The sequence below is a fragment of the Malania oleifera genome, chromosome 7, assembly GCF_029873635.1.
Source record: "Malania oleifera isolate guangnan ecotype guangnan chromosome 7, ASM2987363v1, whole genome shotgun sequence".
Taxonomy (NCBI): domain Eukaryota; kingdom Viridiplantae; phylum Streptophyta; class Magnoliopsida; order Santalales; family Ximeniaceae; genus Malania; species Malania oleifera.
In genome coordinates this window covers 104,035,095-104,050,118 of record NC_080423.1, presented here as the reverse complement: position 1 = coordinate 104,050,118, position 15,024 = coordinate 104,035,095, and the positions used below count along the sequence as shown (strand labels likewise).

The window sequence follows — 15,024 nt, the reverse complement described above, 5'->3', positions numbered from 1 at the left end:
ACTCTAGGGTACACCCAAGGAAGGTTGGCTAAACTTCCTCCACCTTCAAGAGCCTCAAACAATGTTCCATATTTATCTCTAAAATTTTTGCTGAATTGTCTATGTTATCTCACCTGTGGTCATCTCCCCTAAATAAACTGATCATTGGATCGTCAATGCTATCTCACCTATGGTCTTTTGTCCTCATAAACTGATCACTGAATCTTCTTTGTTAGAAACCACTTCTAAAGTCTTGGAAACATATTTTTGAGGGGAGTGGTGCCACACCAGACATCTATCCGATAATAACTAAAGAACTATATCCAACAACAATAAGCAGCCTTCAAGAAAAACTCAATGCACCCTTTCCTTAAGTATTCCCACCTTTAAGTATTTCCACAAGCCCATCCCAAGTGAACACTTTATAACCTCAAAATCCAACCATAGTGACTTCCCACCATGGTCTTAAATTTTCACGAAATTGTCGAAATTTCAGATTTCCGTTACCCACGAAATCGAAATAATGGTCGATTTCCGTATTACATAATTTCCGTTGAAATCTCAACGAACCATCCGAAATTTATCCAAATCTTGAAATTTTAGCAAAACTTGTCGAAATTTTAACTATACAATGAAATTTCATTGGAATTCAAATGAGAGATTTAGGAGTGAAGTGAAATTTCTCTTTTAATTTATTTTATTTATTTTATTGAAACAAAAGATTATTACAAGTGCTTTTTAAAATTATATAAAACAATAAACTTACAGTAACATTTTATTTAACCATTCATGTCTAAATTATCATTATTTGTATAATAAATAATATTTAAATCATGGTTTTAAATAAAGGCCGCGACCGTTACGTAACGCCGTTACATAAAGGTTTTTTGGGTTACCGATACCGTTACACACTGCGAAATCGGTGGGAAGAAAAATCACGGCCGTAGCGACCGTTATGGACCGCAACCATTACATAAAGGCCGCTACGGCCGTTACGTAACCGCTACAGGACTATTACACCAAAAAAATATTTTATTTTTTACTTTTTCTTATCACTTTTTCTCTTCTCTTTCATATATCATTCTCAATATACCAAGTGGCAAGAGGGGGAAAAGATTATAATGAGGATGACAATGATACAAAATTTACTATTTCTTTAAATACTCACAATAGATGCATTAATTAACAATTTCAAAATATTAACTTGTTAGGGAAATTTATTTATTTTTAATAATATTAGTAATGTGATATTTATGTTCTTTATTTTTCAACTTCAACCTTCTTTCTTTTCTAGCTATTTTATATTTATATTATTCGTATGTCTTATGTGTCTAATAGATTAATGGAGTGTATAATGTATTTTATTTTATTAATTCGTTTAGCACACATAAGAATTTATCACAAATAAGAACAATGAGAAGTATAAATACTCGCACACATGTAATTTTCTATCAATGATGGTTTAAAACAAATGTAAACTTGTTGCCCTTACCAAATAACTTAGTTACTCGAACAAAAGGGTCCAAAATACACTAAAACCCTTTCTAAGGATGGCTAAAAGCTTAAAACATGCAAGTACGCTAATATGCACAAGGTTGTGTATGCTTCAAAAAAATTCACGGCCGTTACACCCACTTCCCGTTATGTAACATCCGCTACTCCTGCTTCCCGTTACACCCGTTACCATTACGTTACGCTACCCGCTACTGTGATTTAAAACCATGATTTAAATGGCTTATGAATTTCATTTGTACTAACTGAATATGTTTAATGTACATTATCTCACAAATATGTTTGATACACATACTATTTTACAACTTTTCCACCTCGTACAAAACATAGATGTATTTAATTTGTTATATATTAGTCCTAAAACTTATATTATTACGTCTGTTAACCATTTCTAAAATTTCACAAAGAATTCAATGCTTTACTACTAATTTTCGTTATATTTTCAAATTGAAATCAAAATTGACATTGAAATCAAAATTTTCGTCAAAATTTCAGTGCTTTTGGAGCTTCAAAATTTGAGCCGAAATCGAAATTTAAGACCTTGCTTCCCACGTGTTTAATTCCAGCTTCTCATCTCCAGAAGTAATCTTACCTTTTGAAATTCACAATTCCCCATCTCACGACATGGAGTTTTAACACGTCTTCTCCATTGCCCAAAAGAGTTCTACTTTAAATGCTACGAGCCTTCTTGCAACAAAGCCAAGGATAGGAAGACAAAGTATTAAAAATAGATGAAGCACTCTTAATCAAAGTCAATCTGCCGACCTTTGAAAGACATTCCCCCTTCCAACCTGCCAGTTTCTCTCTTAAAATTTTCAATCATGCATCCCAAACTCTTTTATCCTTCTATTTTGCTCTCAAAGGCAGCACTAATCTAAGCAAGAAGGGACCATTGACACAGCCAAAAATATCAGCATTTCTCTGCCCACCTGGCCCCCTATCCACATAAAAGATACTCTTGCTTAATTTCATCTTCAGACCAAAGGCAGCCTCAAAAGCAGCAAATGCATCAGATATTAATACCTGTTCCTCCACAGTATCACTGGAAAAATATTGCTATCAGCAAACAACATATGAGAGACTTAACAACTTCATCATTCAGGTTACCTACCCAAAACCCCTAAAACAGATCCCTCACCTCAGCTTCTATCAGCAGTTCACTAAGCATCTCCATAACCATTTGTTACTGGCAAGATTGCTAGTGACTTGAAGATGTTTGTATATAAATTCTGCATAAAATAATTGATGTGTAAATTGAAAGGTTTTTTAAAACATCCCTACATATACAAAAATCTCCCTGATCAACAGCATTGAAAGAACTTTAGTTACTACAACCAGTGCTAGAAATCAAACACCCCCCCCCCCCGCCCCCCCATCTCCCAGGGGGGAAAATAGGAAATGGAAAAAAAAAAAAATGGAGTAACTTCCACGTGCATTTGACTTTTCCACAGACACAGACAGATGACCGAGCCTAGAAGACAATGACATAGCTTAATGAAAGATAAGGATGATTTCCATCAACTAAAATATGAGAAATTTCACCCTCCCCAAATGCAATTCTGGTTCGTGTGTGCATCCACGCAGCACACATTCATTCTCATGGACATCAGAATGAACATGCTCCTAATCTTCATTGCTAGCTCCTCACCAATCTCAGTATGCATTTCTTTTACAATTTTCTTCTACAGATGATCATATAAAGTTATTAGTAGGGAATTTTTTACAGATATTTACACCAACATTCTTTGAAGGGATAATTTCAAGCACTTTTAAGTTGAAAAACACATTTTTATATAATGAACATAACCCAAATTATGGGCACAGAACATGTAGAGCTTGAAATAAAAAGTACGCACAACAGAAACTATTAGCCCTTCCCCTTCCCTACCATCCACCTTCTTCCACATGTGCCCACACATGAGGATGCACGTCTGCATATCCTACATCAGCATCATTCTTAACACCCAATATGAAATTTAACAATTTGCGTTCATTTGCAATAATAAAAACAAAGAATTACAAACAATATCTATGTGCCATATGTTACAAAACCTAATGAAAAAGCACACAAAGGCCATTGAAAACATTGATAAGCATTCATGTCAAGCAATACTAACCCTGAATCAAAATATCAGCACTTCTTTGGAGTACATCCTTAAATGCATCCAGAAGACATGGAGAACTCAACAGTTTAGGCAAACTAGGGAATGACATAGCCGCATGAACAACAGTCAGATCATCATCATGCAGCCGGCGCAATATCGCATCTTCAAGATTTACAAGCCTCTGGACCACAGAAAGAAGAAATAATAAAAAAAATAAGAGACATCAACCAATATAGGTGATTTTGCACCCATGTTTACAGTTTCATAGTAAATAATGCTTATAAGTTCAAGACATGCAACAAATTCATGCAACAAGACACAAATTTACGGTTCAGGTGTGCCTTTGCAGCCAACTAGCTGATAGTGATCCAAATAAAGGGGATGGACAGTACACATCATAAAACAACAAAGCATTCACAAATCCGCTGACATCAAGAACAAGAAGTTTCCCAAGCAACACTAATAATACCTTTCTATGGAAAACACACACACACACAGTAATGATTACCTCAAAACAAAAACACCAGACATTGGGTTTACATCATTCATCATCGCTCCTTCAGGACCTTCACAAATCGTGGTAGCTACAATAATGATGATCAATGACAGCGGATGGAACCACCCAAAAACAAACAATTTGTCATTGTCAATATGGTTTGTAATTCTCGTAGAGTAGGCACTAGTGATTTTTCCATTGATGGAATCACAACATTCAACACTCTACGGCCATGGCACTTTAGAAGTTACTTTGTCCCAGTTCTGGAAGCAAAATTGGCGAGGCCAAGATCTGTCATAAAGCTTTTCTTCATGTGCTGGCTTGGAGTAGCCAGAAGAAACAAAATTAAGTTTCACAATGTACCCCTTTATGTGTGTTAATTATTTGTAAGGAAGGGTACTGAAGAATTTTTTCACAAGAAAAATTCATATATTAGAAAAGAGGAAAAAAATTCCAGCTTTGGAGAACAAAACATTATCCAATAATCAGCAAAAACAATTACAAAAATGCTGCACACCAATCCCTTTGGAGGTCAGGCAACGAATGAGAATGTGGAAAACTGAAATGGCAAGTCTGCATTATTTGGTAACTGATTGTCATGCTACGAAGTGGGGATCCACATCCCAACTATGTCACTGGGACATTTGGATGGTAATAGCCAACAACATGGGAGGGAAACTACCAAGGTCCATCAACTTTCTTACATATGTAAAAGAGTAGAATGAATGAAAAGAAAAATGGAAACAAAAACAATAAATAAGTAATTTGGCCTCATTTGCTTGGCAGGATAAAGGGAGAAGGTTGGGAATCTTGGAATATGAAAAATGATACCCCTTCCCCACTCATCTCATGTTTGCTTTTATAAGTAAAAGACCTAAATCCTGGGTCTGCACCCATCCCATATATATGAGCTAAAATTATTACTCAGGTGGTTCTACATGGTCACCCGTGATAGGAAGGAAAGGGATAAGTGCCCACTGGACCCACTCCTTATCCCTCATAAAAATAGAATAGAAATGTTAGTTTTAGTCACACCAAACATAGTGTAATAAAACAAACTGATAGTACAAGTAATAAAACAAACACATTATAAAACCTTTCCCATGATATATTATCATGCCTGTCATGTCTCATCCAAACACATTCTATCCCTTATCATCCCCTCCATTTTACCAATCAAGGCCTTAGACAATCAAATGCGCTTTTTTGGGGAAAGAGGGACTATAACTATCACAATTTCTGAATTCTAAGGAAGTTCCGTTGTTCCAATGACTCCAAATTTCATTGTTGCCAGTACTGACATGTAGAATACGGTCCAGTTAACCAGTTCTTCAAAATATCTATCAGATTATGGAGTGAATAATTTGACCAATGAATATTAAATTCTTTCTTTGATTAACAACAACTCTTCCATTTTTGACCTTACAAATATAGGTGTGGAACGTCATTAACCTTTTGTCAGTTCTTCAAAAGATCTATCAGATTATAGAGAAAATAATTTGATCAACGAATATTATACTCTTTCTTTGACTTGCAATGAATTAACGACAATTCTTCCGTTTTTTACATTACAAATATAGGTGCAGAACGTTATTAACTTTTTTTCTAATAATATTTCATTATGTATAAAGTATGAATACAGGGTTAGCCTTCATCCTTTCTACTTTATGGAGTTCAATGGAACAATTCCCCAACAAAAACAGTCAACTTCGTTGCTAGAACAGCTTCCATTGTCTCTGCAATCAGCACCTGTCCTTTAAATTCCAGCTTTATAAACCCTTGCTCTTGCTTGCTTTCAGAAAACATGATTTGCCTTAAGATCGCCCATTTTTATTAATTTTCAGGCTTTTCAATGAATTTGAAGGTTATTTCTTATTAGGTTTCCATACCAATGTTCAGTGCAATCCAGTAGTGTCAACCAATTTTGTCATATTCCCCTTTAGTTTTGAGATTAGAATCTCATTGTCATGCTGTACCCTTTTTTCTTTCAAAGATACTAGGAACAGGAAGTTAAGAGTAGTAGTTTTTTAATCTTGAGAGGTATTAGGATCCTCGGCCCTTTTTTCCAAGTGTTAGGATGTAGTGAGAGGGGATTTGATGAAGATTTTTTAAGAGTTTCATGCTAATGGTAAATTGAGGAAGAGCAAGAATTCCACCTTCATCCATTTAGTGCAAAAGAAGAATAGATTGTTGAAGGTTTCAGATTTTCGGCCTTTAGTGTAGTTTCTAGTTTGTAAAAATCATAGCCAAGTTCTGTACTTAAGGATTACTATTCTTTTTTCATGATGGATCAGAGCCATGTGAAGGTTCCTGGTCCAGGGGCAATGAAGGAATAGATGTGATCAACTGCGTCAGCCATGCATAGCAAACACCTGTCGACAACAGTCAGCCCCCTTCTCTGCAAGTTGTCCAGGGTTAAAATCTTTCCATGGGTTGCCTCCCAGGCAAGAAAAGCAACCTTTTTAGGAGCAACTGTCTATCGGATGTGAATCCATGGGAGGTTGCTCCAAGTTGTTCCCCATTGGAGAGAGCTTCCTGCAGAAGGATCTAACTGTGAAGACCCCATTTCTATCCAAAGTACATCTGGGTTCATTAGGAATGTTTTGGTGGCAGAAATTGTAGAGACTGCTGTAAAAGTCAATGAGAAGATGGGGTCTCCAATCTGCCACAATTCTGATGAAGGGAATGTACAGAAGATAAGCTGATCTGAGATTTGAATGTGATGACTGATGAGGCTTCCTAATCACAGGCAAAGTTGTAGATGACAGGAATGTATCACATACACCTCTTTGGTTGCACCAAACATCGTGCCAAAAGTAAAAATTATCCCCATTACCCACTTAAAACTTTACATAAGAGATAAAATCATCCCAGCCTTTTCTGATGAATTTCCAAATCCCCACACCAAAGAGGCCTCTACCAGCATGAGTGATCCACTTGTCATGCTTGAGCCCATATTTAGAAGCAATGATTCCCCACCAAAGGTGGTCGTTTTCCTTCATGATCCTCGACAACCATTTCCTAAGAAGAGCTTCATTGAAAGTGTGGAGGGATTTCAACCCCAACCCTCTTGAACAAATAGATTTAGCCATGCCCCATTTGACAAGGTGGAATTTAAATTCCTCTCCCAAGCTCCCCCATAGGAATCTCCTTTGAATTCCCTCAAGTATTTTGGCAATTGAATCCAGTAAAGGAAAGAGACATGAAATAAACAGGAAGGTTTGTCAAGGTACTCCTGAGGAGAGTGTGTCTACCACCTTTTGACAAGAAGTTCCTATTCCAACCTACCAATCTTTTTTCAAACTTCTCAACAATCGGTTCCCGCATTCCTCTATCTTTGAAATTAGCTTGAAGGGAGACCAAGGTAATTAATGGGTAATGTTCCCATCTTACTACCCAATAGACCGCCAAGGAAAGGATCCTCCATTCTATCACCAATCAAAATAAGCTCACTTTCTCCAAGATTCAATTTCAAGCCCGAGACAGCCTCAAACACTACCAAATTGCACCAAAGTTTGAGGATGCGGAAAGGGTCACCTTCGCAAAAAATGATGGTATCATCCATGAAGAGAAGATGTGGACCTTCCATGAACTTCCATTCTTAGCCACTCTAAGACCTTTAAGAAGCCCTCCTTCAGTAGCTTTCTTCAACATAAGGCTCAACACCTCCATCAACAAGATAAACAAGAAGGAAGAAAGGGGGATCCCGTTGTCTCAAGCCTCTAAGGAGTGAAAGAAATCAGAAGGACAGCCATTTATGAGCACTGAAAAGGTTGAAGTTTTGATCCATTGTGTAATCCAATCACACAAAAGCTCCCGAAAGCCCATTCTCCTGAGAAGATTTTGAAGAAAGTTCCAATTGGCCTGGTCAAAGGCTTTCTCCATGTCTAGTTTGCACATCACCCAATAGGAATCCACAACTTCATTAGCAATATGGGTAGCATTCATGAACTGTCTACCAGCCACAAAAGCAAGCCAGTGCTGCCCAAAGAATGGCACTTTTGATCCTCATGGGTAGGACTTCAGCAGGGATCTTATAGATGCTTCCCACCAGGCTCATTAGGCAAAAATCCTTGACATTTGCCATCCTAACTTTCTTTGGAATCAAGGTTACAAAGGTTGCACTATTACTACTCACAAATATGCTTTATCTGCAAAGCTCCCCAAAGGTATTGACTGCAGAGAATGTCATGCTTGAAAAAGCCCCAATTTGTCAAAAAGAAAGCCAAAGAGCAACCATCCGAGCCAAGCGTTTTGTCCCCATTGCAATATTTAACCACTTGAAGGATTTCTGCTTCTTCAAAGGGTCTCTCTAGCCACTCTGCAGTATAAGAGCTAGTAGATCTAAAATTGATTCCATACATGACTAGTCTCCAGGCTTCAATTTCATAATAGAGAACTTTATAAAAATTACCAATGCTCATTTTCATTTCCTCTTCCCCTATCAAAATGTTTTCCCCAGTTTCAATGTTGGATAAGGTGTTAGGCCTGAAGTGAGCATTCGCTGTACGGTGAAGGAATCTAGTATTCTGATCACCCTCCCTAAGCCATGAGGCTCTAGATTTTTGTCTCTAAGAGATCTCTCCAAGGTTGATAACCTCATTCAATTCCTTATTGTAAATCTTTATTTTCCTCTAACTAAGGCTAATTCAATTTTTCCTCTCCATCAGGGAGTTTCAGAGGTTAAAGTTTGTTCTAGAATTAAGTATTTTGTTTGGGCTGGTGGTCCTTAATGGAGTTAACACCAACAACCTGCTACAGAGGAGACTTTCTAAAGCCTTGTCACCAAACCTGGGTGTTATGTGTGATAATAGTTCAAAGTGTGTGTCTCACTTGTTTATTCATTGTTCTTTAGCTTGGAATTTGTGGAATTCTCTCTTTGAGGTATTTGGAGAATCATGGGTTAGTCCAAATTCAGCAGAGGCTCTTCAATCTATTTCTTTGGCTGGTCGTGGGAAAAGTTAAGGATGCTAAAAGGCCGTGGAGATGTGCTTTTGGGGCTATGTTGCGGGGTATTTGGTTGGAAATAAATGCTACATTTTTACTGGGAAGTGGGAAGAGATTATCAGTGGACTATATATTTCAGACAGGATCTGATACATGGCTTCTCTTTGGGACTATAGTTGCAGGCTGTTTCAAGGCTTGCTGTTTTCAAGATGTTGTCAGAAGCTGGAACATTTTATTAACTTGATGTTGTTTTTTTCTGCTTCTCCATTTCTCAGTCTTCTTCTTATGCTATTCAATAAAGTTCCTATTCTATCAAAACTCAAAAGAAACATATACTCGTGCATTTTCTTCCAACTATAATCCCCACAGCACTGTGAAAATCGCCACATCTCCACAAAACATATGCATCATTGCTTTTACCAAAATCAGAAAAAGAAGTGACCAACAAATCCTCCACTGATTCAATCAAAGCAAATGCTATCCCAGTAAACCAAAAAGCTTATTCCAAATATTCCAAGCAGCAATGCAAAAACAGAGAAGCTATATTTGAACTATCAGAACATAATGAAAACACATTAGGAGAAACTGCCATCAAATGCCACCTATTCCACAATAGACCATTGGTGTTAAATGTTAACTCCATTTAAGAATAGCACACCAAATAAAATCCATAATTTCAAGGAACTTTGGCCTTACGAATACTTTTATGGAGTGAAAAGATCCTATTAGGACTAGTCAAATGATAAAACAGGGATTCACAAGAATAAACCCCCAATATATCTAAGGACAAAGAGCAACCAACAACAATTAACAAAGAAAAAAGTGGGATAATAAAAAAGGAAAAAAATGTCCTGCTCTCTCCTTCTACCCTCTCTCTCTATCCCTCTTGCCATACAATTCCTATTTCCCCTTCGCATGTTCGATCATATGCATTTTTTTGTGGTTGGTTATACTGATAATCAATCGGTTCAGAATGAAGGTAAATCCTTCGATCTGTGATTAGACATAGATGGGGAGAATCGTTCTTTGCTTGTGGTCAAGACTAACGTCTCTCAAAACAGGTGGGATAGGTTTTCTGCTGTGGTCTGGTTTGCTGATGGTTTGTCTTCTTTCAGTCAAATGCAAAGGGGCTTTTATAGTTTCTGATTGGGATTCACAAAGTATTGGATGTCAAAAAGGTGGACAAAGGTGGGAAATTATTTGGAATTAGGGCTGGGGTAGAAGGAAAAGAATTTTTCAGTGTTTAATCGAGGAAGTGCTGAAGTGTTCAGTGGCAAAGCTACACAAGAGATTTTTGCGAGATGGCAAAGGTTTTTCATGAGGATTTGAAAGGTGTTAGTGCAGACAGTTCTTCATGCCAAACGTTGTGGAGTCAGGAAGTGCTGGAAAGCAAACATAGGGAAGGAGAGGGTCACAGTCGTGAAGTTTATCCTGGAAATCAGGGTGTGTTGGCCAGGAAAGAACTGTGCTGCCAATGTGGAGATGTGCTGCATCTGAAAGATATTGGGGCCATGCAAATTGTTTTGAATTGCCCAACCCGAGCATGAAGGATTCTAGGGTTTCAGATGGCATTACAAACATCTCATAGGCGGCTTTCAGGGAGGAGGCTGCGAAAAGAATTGGTCTGGTCTGTATGTTACTCGTTTCAGACCCGGCCCAAGTTATTGAAAAAGGAGGCTTTTCTGTTTTAACTAAATTGGGCCAGTTATTTGAACAGGCCCAAGGTATTGGAAAGTCTGACTCTGGATCCAAAGAAAAGTTCTCTTCAAAATGACCTTCCAGCAGAAGGGTCAAGATGGTATTCAGGCCCAAGCACGCGGCAGTGGCAACTCAAGTACTTCCTTATTGGTTCCGAGTAAAGGGCAGGTCAAAAATTTTGCCCCTGAATACCAGAAAATGAGTATAGGGGAGGAAAACTCTAAAAATAATGATATTGGAAACCGAATCCAGCATCCAGATTCCAAAATCTGAGTCGGAATGATCAACAAATTAAGAATTCTAGCAGCTTAGTTTTGAAACAAGATGATGTTAAAATAGAATCAAGTTTTGATGATGTATTTGAAGGCAGTGTGGAAAAGAATAAAAAAAAAAAAGCTGGGTTTGGGGAGAAATCTGTTGATCGTCTTCTTAATGCCGATAGATTTGATCGTAATAAGGTTTATGCTCGTATAAGGGTGCTTGTATGGGTGCTGAAATGAAGAAGGTTTTTGAAGAAAAGAATGAAATTTCAGGTGAGTAAGTGCCAAAGCTATTAAGAAATTCTAAAGGAGAGTTTAGTATTGTGGAAGACTCAAATGCTAAGAAAAAGGCTGGATGTAGTAATGAGATTAGTATAAGGGAAAATGGTAAAGAAATGGGGGGATTATCAGATTCAGAGAGTGATGATATTAGTGAGTTTGATTGTGGTGGGGTTTGTTATTGGACAGGATTCGAGAACAACATGGGTACATTCCTGATTCCTGCGATGAAATAGAAGATGATTTGTCGTATGTTCATCCTACCCCACTGGGGGGTTTGGAGAGAGTTTCTATTTTTTATAATGATGGGTTGGTGAACAACTGACATCGCAGGGATGGAATTCTGCCTACATATGTAGTGGAGATTCCTATGAAGGATTTAGAAGCTCAAAATCTTTTGGATATAATGGATTTAAAATTGAGGAACGTTGAAGGAAATGAAGTGCATATGGATGGTGGTAAAAGTCGAAAGATGAAGAAACAAACAGAATTAGCAAATTTGAAGAGCTCAGTAAAATATGACGAAAAGGGTTTGAAAAGGGGATTCCATATCTAAAATTGTTTAGTTTCATTTTGTGAGCATTCCTCACCTCCCTTTTTTTCTTTTTCCCCTTTTCTTTTTCTCATGAACTCCCTGTCCCTACACTTTGCCCCTTATATTTATCTAATATATCTTCTCCTGTTATCAAAAATTAACAAAAAGCTCCTCCACTTCCTTAACATTGAGAGTTCTGCAAAAATGGAAATCCCAAGAAGAAGATTGACAATCAGATATCAAAAGGGAGGAAATAGAATTATCAATGACATGAAGACAAATGATAAAGACGAGGAAGGATATGAACAATGCAGTATTTACCCACACAAACATCTTCCCAGAAACAATTTAGAGAACCATTAGTCCATTACCAAATAGAAATTTAGTATCAGGAATGAAGACAGGGCGAACCAGAGAAATACTACTCCACGGGCTTTCTAAAGAACATCAAATTCCCAAATTAGCACCCAACCCTTTCATATGCAAGCTAAATTTACTACCAAAGAAAATATTACTCTTAAGGGAAACCAGTATAACAATTTAGGCATAAGGGCAGTGCTTTTAGACCCAACTTCCTGAGTACCAAACCCATGTCCCGCTTAGACCCACATACAATCACCCAATTAACCAAGCAATCCATCTTCTCCCCAACCACATTCCAAAAGAAGTCTCTCAAAATTTCTCAAGATTAGCAGCTGTCCCCACAGGCAATCCTAAAAATTGACGAACAATAAAAAAGGTACCAGCAAAACAAGCTTGAATTAGAGTAATGCGGCCCCATAGAGAAAATAGCGCACATTTCCACCCATCTGAATGCTTAGACACCCTCTCCACCACTAAATCCCAAAAACCCACTGACTTAGGATTGCCACCCAACAAGACCCCTCTAACTAAGACAAGGGCCAGCCTACAATAACTCAACCCGATAACTGGGCGGCTGGGCCAATTTCATAGGTCTACTATAGCCCAAATGAATAGAGGCAATACCACTCTTCTCCAAATAAGATTTGAAGGAGAACCAGCACGTTCAGAAAGAATCTCTACGATCACTGAGAAAAACATAGTATCATCAGCAAACTGAAGGTGAGATGCCCCTCTCTGAGTCTCTAGCCACTTCCAGCCCTTTCACAGGACCTTATCAAGTATCAACCACCCTATCCATCATTCTACTCGAGGCATCAACCACTAGCACAAACAAGAAATGACATAGCATATCCCCTTCTCTAATGCCCACTGATGCTCTAAACCATGACACGAGAGAAAACATTAGAGAAGCATCTCCCAAGACCACGAGAAATTATACAGGGGACCTCCCCACTCCACTTGTCCGTGTGCCCATTTCTTTAATGTTAAACAAGTGACAAATTAATCTTACATTCATTAATATGAAAGAGAGACCCATTTTCAGTAAGTGTATAATTAAGGAAATAGGCACACGGACATGTGGAGGGGGAGGTCCCCTGTATAATTTCTCCAAGACCACCACCTCTCCCCAAACCCCTTTTTAGCAAACATCTTATCCAAAAAATTTCAACATACACAAAGCTTTTCCAAAATCCAATTTAAAAATAAGCCCCTACAAATTCCTCCTACGACCCCCCCCCCCCCCAAAAAAAAAAAACAAAAACTACCAAGTAACCAAAATAGCATCCACAATCTGCCAACACCCCACATATGCACTTTGAAGCAAAAGAAATAACATCATGTAACACTGCACTCAACCTATTAGCTAGCGCTTCAGCAATAACCTTATACACTCAAGTCATTAAACTAATAGGTCTAACATCAGCAATCTCTAGATCTACCCCACTTAGGAACCAAAGTGACTAAATTGGAATTAATACTCTTGCTTTATATTCCACTCAAGATTCACTAAGGGTGTGTTTGGTAAAATTAAGTGTTAAAAGTGTTGAACACTGGATTGAAATCTGATTTTGTGAACCAGTTCTGAATTGAACATGAACAGGTCACTAAATCAAAAATCACAATTATCTTAACTATTTTGTATCTAATATCTAAATATGTGTTGTTTTTCAATTTTAACCTTCTTAATAATTAGGAGCATAGATATTTGATTAAATTAATAAGCAACTGCAAAAGTTAAAGCCTTTAATTTAATATAAATAATATTTTTTTTGCAATATATTTATTATTAATTATAAATAAAAATATAATTTATTGTTGTACAAAAATAAACTTTATTGTTTTAATTTTAATCACTTGGGTATTGACTTTTTTGTCATTTTCATTTTTATAAAGGATTAAATTAGAAAAAAGACCTCTGAATCCAAATTAGATGTGTTTCCATGTTGGTTTTATCAGAGGAATTTTAAGAAAATTCAGAGTTGCCACCAAACGCTTTGATGCCTAACCGGTTCACTGAATCTCAAATATAGCCTCCATTCAAAGGTCATTCAAATCAAATGCCCCCTAACCCTATGTTTGGAATAGGTCTTGGATTGGGATTTGTGTGTAGTTGGATAAAATTTCATACAAAATTATATTGAATTGTGTCCAAATCTATACAAATCCAAATCCAAAGCTCAAAATTCATGCTCCCAAAAGTAGCGAAAAGACCTCCAACAAGGCTACCCTAATTACATCCCAACAATCTTGAAAAAAAAAAATCCATATTAAACCCATCTGGACCTGGACCTTATCTCTCTCCATCCCAAACACAATTACCCTTACTTCCTCCTTATCAAAAAGTCTTTCTATCCAAACTACCACATCTCTAGAAATGCAGTTACAATCTAAACCCTGGCCTGTAAGTATCCAACTCAGGGTAGAGATTTGAGAAAAAATCTGTCATCTCATTTGCATGAGAAAGAACCTTGCCCCTCCCAATTCCAATACCCTAATCAGGTTCTTTCTCATCCTCCCATTAGCCAACGCTCGCCCATTTAAATTTAGTCATGCCTCCAACTCCTTGCTTCTTTAAAAATCATATCCTCCAACACATACACAGTCCTCTTTCCTATTCTAGCCTCCTTAATCCTAATATCCCCAAGGACATCCTCATTACACTTTTTCAAAGTCCCTTAAAGATGCTTAAGTTTCCCATGATCCTAAACCCTTCCCAACCCCTCTCCAAATCCTCACTCCAAGAATCCCTAACCAAAGAGGAAAGGAGTAATGATCAAGCCATATTTTCTAACCAAAAAGGAGATGGATCCAAATTATCCTTGCTAGATTCCAACAAAACAGGAAAAT

General features: G+C 37.4%; 1 protein-coding gene across 1 annotated transcript in view; it reads right to left on the bottom strand.

Moving 5' to 3' along the window:
• LOC131160985 (uncharacterized protein At3g06530) overlaps nucleotides 1–15,024 on the bottom strand; it is a 66,410-nt gene that overhangs the window by 25,182 nt on the left and 26,204 nt on the right. The window contains exons 13-15 of the mRNA XM_058116851.1: nucleotides 3,609–3,777; nucleotides 3,380–3,431; nucleotides 2,382–2,533 (exon numbers count right to left, since the gene is read on the bottom strand). Of these exons, the coding sequence (XP_057972834.1) occupies nucleotides 2,382–2,533; nucleotides 3,380–3,431; nucleotides 3,609–3,777 (373 nt within the window). The remainder of the gene's footprint in view (nucleotides 1–2,381; nucleotides 2,534–3,379; nucleotides 3,432–3,608; nucleotides 3,778–15,024) is intronic.